At 32.2% G+C, this 10,000-nt stretch overlaps 1 protein-coding gene across 1 annotated transcript in view; it reads right to left on the bottom strand.

The window, feature by feature from the left end:
* The window catches only part of LOC124953857 (proteoglycan Cow), a 44,607-nt gene that overhangs the window by 2,855 nt on the left and 31,752 nt on the right, over positions 1-10,000 (bottom strand). The window contains exons 5-6 of the mRNA XM_047505857.1: positions 1,246-1,447; positions 876-1,035 (exon numbers count right to left, since the gene is read on the bottom strand). Coding sequence (XP_047361813.1) covers positions 876-1,035; positions 1,246-1,447 — 362 coding nt within the window. The remainder of the gene's footprint in view (positions 1-875; positions 1,036-1,245; positions 1,448-10,000) is intronic.

The raw sequence follows: 10,000 nt of genomic DNA, 5'->3' as shown, positions 1-10,000 counted from the left end.
ATAAAAAGAGATATGTAATATGAAAACAAAGAAATACAATTCATTCATATAAGATTGAAAATACTTTGATAATAAATTCAAACATTATATATTTTTTTATTATATTTTAGATCGTAGATCATAAAAAATAGATGCAAACTTAACATTAACGAAAATTTTATTAGTTAATTTTTCAATATTTTCTTTTTTTTTTTTTTAATGCTCTATATAACGTAGACATCTTTAAAAATGATGTTACCATCGGTCTTTATGTTTACAAGATTTTGTTTCGCAATATTTACAAGATAAAAATCATCATGTGACTTGATAAAAAGATATATATATATATATATATATATATATATATATATGTATGTGTGTGTGTGTGTGTGTGTGTGTGTAACATGAAATGTGATAATATATCAGATATTATATATATTGTTATTATATTTTGAGTTATTATATTACAGTTAATTTTTCAATAATCTTATTTTTTCTTCTTTTTTTTCCCTTAATAGAGATATATAATTTAAAAATTTTTATAGCTAGTGTTACCATCAATCTTTATATTTACAAGATTTAAATTATCATGTAACTTGACAAAAAAATATACATGTATATGTATATATATGTAATACGAAAAAATAGAAACACAATTCATTCGCATAAGATATATAATACTTTTGATAATAAATTCAAACATTATAACTTTTTATTAATAATATTTTAGATTATAGATCGATCATAGATCATAAGAAATAGATGAAACTTTAATGCTGAAAAGTTTATCAGTTAATTTTTCAATTTTTTTCTTCTCCTTCTACTACTTCTTTTTATAACTATAACGTTACACCATTGACCAATTGAATTTAAAAAGTTTCATAAGTTCTTTTTACCCATCAGTGTCGCAGCTATCGAGGAAGGGCTTTAGGCATGGCTCGTTCTGATCGTGTTCCAATCCGTAAAGTTCAGAAAGCGAGATTCTACCATCGCTATCACTGTCCAAATGTCCAAACATCCACCTAACTTCGCTCTGGCATGGAATTGGGAAATGACCTGAAGATGAGAGTAACGGATATTAGGATCGTAAATGTACGAGATTATAGTCACGATGGACGATTTATTTTGAAAGTAATGTGTACGTATCTTTTCTCTCTCTCTCTCTCTTTCTCTTTCTCTCTCTCTCTCTCTCTTTCATTTTCTATTTTATTTAATTTTTTTTTCTTGTAAGAAAGTGGAAGATATAAATTGTTATGCGAATGATACCTATGGGTTTAGGATGTTGACGACGATGCTTGGCATCCGCCATCACAACCGAAAACCAATCCAAAAGTCGATTTGCCATAGCTGGTTTAGATGATGGCGGGCAATCCGTGTTGTAGCTTGATTTCATCGATGATGGTGATTTTTCTATAACTTCGTTGCTTAACAAATGTTTATCGTCGTATCTGTTAGCTGAGGCAAGTGTCTGAAAAGAGAAAGATATAGAGAGAAGGAGAGAGAGAGAGAGAGAGAGAGAGAGAGAGAGAGAAAGAGAAAGAAAGAGATAAATAAATTTACTTTAATTAGATAATATATTATAATACATACATGTGTATGTTATATACACATGCATGTCGTATATATATATGTTATAAATAAATAATATCATATGTAAATTATTTCATACATACATTATGCCATACTTTAATCATATCATATTAATAATAATGTCATTAATATTAATGAAAAAGAAAAAAAAGAAGAAGAAAAGAAGGAAGAAAAAGAATCCAAAATGTCTTGGAGTAGAAAAACAAATAAATAAACAATGATCGTTCGAAGAGAAATGAGAAAGAAAGGAAAAGAAAGAAAGAAAGAAACAAAAAAATAAGAAGAAGAAAGGAAGAAAAGAAAAGAGGAAAACGCTGATCGTTTCAGGAGATTCTATAAAAAAATTCATTTTCCCCTGTGAAAATTGATGGATAAACAAACAAGCATTTTTCTATAATGAAATTCATGGATAAGGAGGAGGAAGAGGAGGAGGAGAAGGAGGAAAAGGAAGAAGAGGTGTAGGAAGAAGACGGATCGAGAGAAAGAGATCGGAAAAGTAAACAGAGAATCGCCTTTTCGCTTTTGAATGGTGCGTTCTAACTCGTCCTATCCTCATTCCTTCCATATTGTCTCTCGCTCGGCATGCAAATAAAATGCAAATACGTTTTCGCATAACGAGCAGGATGAGTGTCTTTCGAGTGTGAGAGTTCTTCTCTCTAGGTCCGATTGATCGAACTATAACAGCCACGGGGATAGCATACGTATGTATGTATTTTCAAACATATACCATCCCCTGACTAACCAGAGAGAAGCCTCGTCTTTCAATCGATTCGTCCAAGAGCGAATGAGAGAGAGAGAGAGAGAGAGAGAGAGAGAGAGAGAGAGAGAGAGAGAGAGAGAGAGAGAAGGAGAGAGAGACACACACAGATCGAACAAACGAGTATATTGGAAAGAGAGAATACAAGCGTATGTATAAGAGAAAGACAGATAGATGGAGAGAAAAAGAGAGAGAGAGAGAGAGAGAGAGAGAGAGAATGAGATGGAACAAATGAATGTGTTGGAAAGAGAGAATATAAGAGTATGAAGAAAGAGAGAGAGAACGAGAGAGAGAGAGAGAGAGAGAGAAAGAGAGAGGGTGAGAGAGAGAGAGAGAGAGAGATCTAATAGACGTATGTATGTGAGAGAAAATAATTGTGTATAGGAGAGAAAGAGAGAAACTGAATAAATATATATGGATAAGTATGAGAGAGAAGGAATAAATGTATGTGTGTGTGTATGAGAAAGAGAGAGAGAGAGAGAGAGAGAGAGAGAGAGAGAGAGAGAAAGAGGAAATAAACGTGGATGTGTGTATGAGAGAGAAAAGGAATAAAAGCTAACAAGATAGACGACAGCAAAGGCTAAGAGAGTCGTAATAATGTTTAGTAGGATAGGAGGAGAAAATCGGAAAGACGTAAAAACTAAAAGCAAAAAGGACGACAGAGAGAAAGAGAGAGAGAGAGAGAGAGAGAGAGGAGGGGGTGAGAGGTGGGGAGAGAGAGATAGAAATAATGACAATGATATGACGAAGACAGCTAAATAAACTATCTAACATAAGCCGAAATAAACCGTATCTAAATTGTATCACGTGCGACAACCGATATTGCGAGAGTTTATACGAACTTAAGTAATCCTAGAAAATCTTCATTCTTCCTCTGGGATAGTAGTCTCGTTGATTAAATGCGTTTTAATCGCGTAAAAAGCGAAAATATTACCTCGACGAGTTTCAGTTTTCTCGACGGAAGAGTTTTCTCTGGGTTCAGTTTTCTCTTCTTTTTTTTTTTCTTCTTTGAATTTTTTCGTTTCTATTATTATTATTACTATTATTATTATTGTTATCATTATCATCATCATCATCATCATCATCATCATTATCATCATTATCTTCGTCATCATCATCATCATCATTATTATTATTATTATTATTATTATTATTATTATTATTATTATTATTATTATTATTATTATTATTTTTATTATTATTATTATTATTATTATTATTATTATTATTATTATTATTATTATTATTATTATTATTTTTGTTTTCGTTGTTGACACAGGTGTAATAAAACAATTTAGAATATTGGGAAAACGATGAAAAGGTGAAAAGAGAGAGAGAGAGAGAGAGAGAGAGAGAGAGAGAGAGAGAGAGAAAGATAGACAGAAAGAATAAAAAAGAGAAGGGATTACGTCGTTTTGCACGACAAAAGGGGGCCGTTGAATGTTAAATTATTTGAAAGCATGAAATTACAACGAATTTAAAGCGTTCACCTAGTTCTTTTTTTTTTTTTTTTTCGTGCGGAACCAAAGCGACGGCGTTATTCTGGAATTTTATGACGCCCCGAGCACAGGAAGGATTATGGAAAAAGGAAATATTTTTGCGAATTACATGCACGTCGCAGTGTTGGTGTTAACCGAAAGAACGAAAGAAAGGAAAAAAAATGAAGAAAAAGAAAAAAAAAAAAAGAATAAAATATAACAACAAAAATAAAAATGTCAGCGACAACAACAATGATAACAATAAAAAAAGAACGAACACGCAATATTGAACGAGCAAGAATTTAAAAGTAAAACAATAGTTTTTACGTTTTACCATTAGATGGCGCTACCCTTATGTTCGCTCTTTTTTAAGGTTATACTACTTGCCTAATGCTACTATCATTATATTACCACTACCAATAAATACCATTACCATTTGTCACCATTGGTCTTAATTTAATTTCAATCATGTTATTAATTATTTATTATGAGAACAGATCTCCCGTTTTTCTTCTTTTTCTCCCAATTATTTTTTTTCAATTAAAAATAATTTTCATGCATTCAATGCTACTAGCTTTCCTATTATAACACTTATTTCGCTCTAAATCCAATTTTGCAATTGAAATTATATTACGATTGTAAGGCGCCGCAGGAGCGAAACGACACACATACATACATACATATATAAATACATACATACATACATATATTACATATGTATGTACATACATACATACATACATACATACATATACATACAATACGTAAAAGCTGCAGCGTTTGCTACCAGCTTTATTAATGGTCATCGTTGTAACGAGGAAAATGCTTTCTAGAATACCATTGTGTTCTTCGTCCATCTTTATGCGAATACAAGTTTACGAAATGACTCGATGAATTTCTCTCCTTTATAAAATTAATAATATTTAAATTCACTCCCATTAGGATGAGAAAGAAAGACAAAAAGATCAAAAAATTCTTAATAATTAATAATAATGAATAATAAGATTAATAATAATAATAATAATAATAATAATAATAATAATAATAATAATAATAATAATAATAATAATAATAATAAAAATAATAAGAATAATCGTATGAAATACTCATTTCACTTTTATGCTTGAAGTCATAAAAATCAAATGATAACATTCAAATTTTATGATTCGTATTACAATGAAGGATTATTCTTTATTGCAAAAGATATAAAATATTAGAGCGAGAGTAAGAAGATTCCGATGTAAAATGATCGAAATATATGCGTTTACGCAATAAAATAGCTAGCAATAAAGAATCAAGGTTTCTCATATTTAACGATTTTAGTTCGATTTTTCACTAGCGAGAGTATACACCACCCAGGATATATCACCCAAAAGCAGCTCCAGCATTCAATACTCAGTAATATCCAGCACACAGCATCTACCAGCCAACAGCATTGGCTGCTATCGCTGGGATTTCTAGGACGGTGAATTATTTCCAATAAAGTCTGTCTATATGATCGGAAGTATCTTTCGAATTTTCTATTAAAATTCGTCGAAAATATGGAAAAAATAATGAGAAGAATTAAAACCTAATTTATTTTCTCTCTTTCTCTTTCCCCTTCTCTCTCTCTCTCTCTCTCTCTCTCTTCTTTGATGGAAGTTCTATAATAATTTTCTTTAGTTAAATATGTTACGAGTGAAGAGTATTAAAATATAAACGAAATAAAATGAATACGTAGGAATGTATTAATAGAAATCAAAGTTGGAGATAGAGATAGAGAAAGAGAGAGAAGGAGAGACAGAGAGGGAGATGGAGGGAGGGGGTGAGAGAAGAAAGGAAAAGTTATACGTACGTATCCTTTGTACATCTCACGAAATTCTATGTCACCAAGCGAATGCGAAACTGAATAACTATTAATTACCACAGAGTAGAGGAATAATTTAACGAACTTCCTTGGATTCATTCTGAACTGATTCGAGAAGCTCGATTCAAAATACACGTCTGTTCTAACATCTCTCTCTCTCTCTCTCTCTCTCTCTCTCTCTCTCTCTCTCTCTTCCATTCGCAGAGTCTCTTCTCTTTCTTTTTCTTCTTTTTTTTCTTCTTCTTCTTCTTCTTCTTCTTCTCTCTGCTGATCCTTCCGAAGCTCAGAAGCATCCGACCAACTTCATGGAAATGAGAAAACCGAATGGAGACGGCCGCGCCGTTAGAAAACTTAAATTACTTATCCGTCAGCGGTGACCAAAAGTACGCGTTAGATTTTTATTCTTCGAAGGGAAAAGAAGAATAAGAATAAGAAGAAAAGGAAGAAGAAGAAGAAGAAGAAGTAGAAGAAAAAGAAGAAGAAGAAGAAGAAGAAGAAGAAGAAGAAGAAGAAGAAGAAGATGAAGAAGAAGTGGAAGAAGTAGAAGAAAATATGAAAGAAAAATATTCTTTGAAAAATTGAAAAGTAACTGGACGAGAGACAGTTCTACTTTTTGTCCCTTCGATTATTTCTACAACTTTGCGTTTATTTTTTTTTTTCTTTTTTTTCTTTTTTTCTTCCTTTCTTTCTTCCTTCCTTTCTTTCTTTCTTTCTTTCTTTCTTTCTTTTTCATTATCGAAAAAATCGTTCGATTTTATCTATCCAGAAAAAGTAATTCTTCGATTAGTATAAAAAAAAAAGAAAAAAAAAGGAAAAGAGAAAGAAAGAAAAGCGAAAAAATAATAATATTAGATATAGATTCCTACGTTACCGAGCGTGCAATAAATTTCATTAAAGAAAATAAAATAAAATAAAATAAAATAAAATAAAATAAAATAAAATAAAATAAAATAAAATAAAATAAAATAAAATAAAATAAAGTAAAATATAAAATAAAATAAAATAAAATAAAATAAAATAAGGGAAAATAAAAGAAACTAAAATAAGAGGACAGCGATCATTATTCTTGCACAATAACGTCAATCGAATGTTCTCTAAATCATTTTGAATAATGCAGCTCGTTCTATTCGTACTCGATAGGTCGAGCATAAATATATAATGATCGAACGATTCGAAGCGTACCGAAAGAGAATATAGAGTGAACAAAGGAATCGAACAAATTCTACGTACTTTCTCCTTACTCGATTATCACCATCACCATTACCAATACTACTACCATCACCACCAACCACTACCACTACCACTACCACTACCACTACCACTATCATAGCCGACCACTCACCTCTCATTACCGTCATTACCATTACCACTATACTAATCATGTAACACTATCTTGTAAGAAATACGATTATCGTAGCAATTAGCTGATCAAATCGATAGCAATTACCATACTTGACGAGAAAAAACATTGATATGAATGATTAGATAATCTCTTTCTCTCTCTTTCTCTCTCTCTCTCTCTCTCTCTATTTCTCTTTTTCCCTCTCATTGAAACCGTAATATATTCCAACTGTCAGAAATGATCGATCGAAGATCGATCATAGTATAAGCTTGTAACGGGTATCTATCGACAAATTAGTTCGTTCGGAAATCGAACAATCGATGGGTACACAAACGCATTACGTATACGTATACGCACAAACATTCATGCACTGAGAAATACGTTACGCTAATCGGTCAGCGTACGTGGGAAGTGTAAATGGAAATGGGAGTGATTGTGGTAGTGGTGTTGGTAGTGGTGGTGGTAATGGTGGAGGGGAACACCTCTCTTTCTATCTCTTTCTCTCTTTAATGTTAGTAACACGAGAGCGATCTCGCGGAGATACCGGATTTGTCAATTTAATTAACAAGATCGTAGATTCGCAGGAACATTCTATGTATGTGTACATATATATATATATATATATATATGTACGTACGTGTGTATGCGTGCATGCATGTATGTATGTATATATATATATATGTATGCATCTATCGAGAGACATCGTACGCTCATATGCATTTCGAACGCGTGTATTGCGATAATTGCGCGGCTTGCAGAAACGAATCGAAATAAATTAGTCCTGGTTTCCGCGTGGACTCGCTCGGTTACAAGCGAAAATCGCCCATTAAAATAATGTGCCAGTCAGTGGACAACCGTCCAAGTCGATTAACGTTCTCTACGCTATTCCGCAAAATTCGTTTTGTGTTTGCGTTTATATGTGTATGCGTGCGTGCGTGCGTGCGTGCGTGCGTTTTGAAGAGGGAAGGATATTTTAAAAAATTGATCGCATCGATCAATTTGATCCGTGATATATATTTTATCTCTCTCTCTTTCTCTCTCTCTCTCTCTCTCTCTCTCTCTCTCTCTCTCTCTCTCTCCCTCTCGCTCTCTTTTTATATGACTCATTGAAAATCGTTTATCGACTTATTTTGCTCCGCAATATTTTCTACGTATATACATATATACATACATACGTACATACATACGTACGTACGTACGTACATATATATGTATGTATGCAGATAGAATGGAATAAGAAATGAATTAAAAAAAAAAAAAAAGAGGGAAAAAGGAAGAAAAAAAAGAAAAAAAAAAAAGTGAGAGTAAAGAGAAAAAAAAAAGTAGAAAAAGAAAACGTGACAACACTCGGATGGACATGAAAATTTCTTGCAAGATTAGCTCGTCCAACCTCTCCCCCTCAACTTCATCCCCGTCCAATCTCTCTATACCTCGTATAAAATAAAAAATATGGATCGGAAAATCAAACTTTATTAACTGACTGGTTTAAATGAAGAAATTGCTGAGGAAAAGAGAGAGAGAGAGAGAGAGAGAGAGAGAGAGAGAGAGAAAAATAAGATGAAAAGAGAAGTTAGAATCTTTTCTTAATACCAGGAATAGGGTGGGTTTTCCGTGATCACGTTGATTTAATTAAGTTTTAGAAGAGACAGTTGTTGAATTTGTAGATATGAGAGAAGGAGAATAGCACGAGTAAAAGAGAAATGAAGAAATAAAACGAGTGACATGGAAAACATGCTAGCTAGCTTTGAACGACTAACGTCATTAGGGCTGTTCCTCCAAGAGAGACGCGTCTGTAATACTTTCGGCAATCTTCGTCGATTAGCTCGTTTTCATCCTTCTCACTCTTCTTATTTCTTCCTCTTCCTTTTATCGCATATCATTCTCCTCTTTCTTCTCAACCCTTTCATCCCTTCCCTTTCTGTCACACGCTTATTCGTTCAGTCGAAAGACAAAATTAAAAAAAGAAAGAAGAAGGAGATACGAATGAGGGAGTGAGCGAACGAATGAACGAACGAACGAACGAATGTCATCGTCGTTGTCGTCGTCGTCGTTTTCGTCGTCGTCGTCGTCGTCCTCATCGTCGTTTTCGTCGTCGTCGTTTTCGTCGTTATCGTCGTTCCATTTTCCCGAATATTTTCGACGATACTCTTTCAGAAATCTCTTCTCTGTCAGTATAAATCCTCCTTCGTCACGGTCGCTGCTGTTAATACTCTTCTCTCGTACCCATTTAAATACTTTCACCCTTCGTTCATAAAATAGCTTATCCATTTAATATTGAAATGTTCATATATATTTTATATATATATATATGCTCTAATAATCTTCGTATATTACTTGAACGATGAGGTTTCGATATAAAGCGTTGGTTTTACAATTTTTCGAATTTTTATGCTTTTTCATCGTGTATGTATTTTTTTTTTTATTTTTTGTTTTCTTCTTTTAAATATATATTAGTTAGTTAAACGATTAAACGATTAAAATATGCACTTTATTTTATTTCTCACGTAACATTTATCCGTTACGTACAATGAAGTTTATATTTATTTTATAATTTTGATAATCTTATATGTATGTGTGTGTATGTGTATATATATATATATATATAAAATTTATAATATTAATTTTATGGCTTGTTGTATGATAAATAATATAAATTAATTAGATTAAATAAGCATTTAATTCTTGTTTGTTATGTCAATGTTTTGTTTGTATGGTTTAAAAGGATACGAAAAAAAAAAAAAAAAAGAAAAAAAAGAAAGAAGAAGACAAAAAATTTCTAATCTAATCCGATTTTATTCCGTTAGATCTGAGCATAACGCGATTTATATAACGCGGCATTTCTGTAGAACGTGAATAACTGCGTTATACGAAGGTTATCTGTGCATACATACACATACACATACATATCTCTCTCCACACATATACACATATGCATATACGAGAATGCATGTTATTCTCCGACAAGAACTTTACACCAGTTATTCCCCAATCTAATCTTCTTATAAACG

The sequence above is a fragment of the Vespa velutina genome, chromosome 13 (assembly GCF_912470025.1).
Source record: "Vespa velutina chromosome 13, iVesVel2.1, whole genome shotgun sequence".
Lineage (NCBI taxonomy): Eukaryota > Metazoa > Arthropoda > Insecta > Hymenoptera > Vespidae > Vespa > Vespa velutina.
Note: the sequence above shows the minus strand (reverse complement) of the source record. Positions and strands in the feature narration are given on the sequence as shown.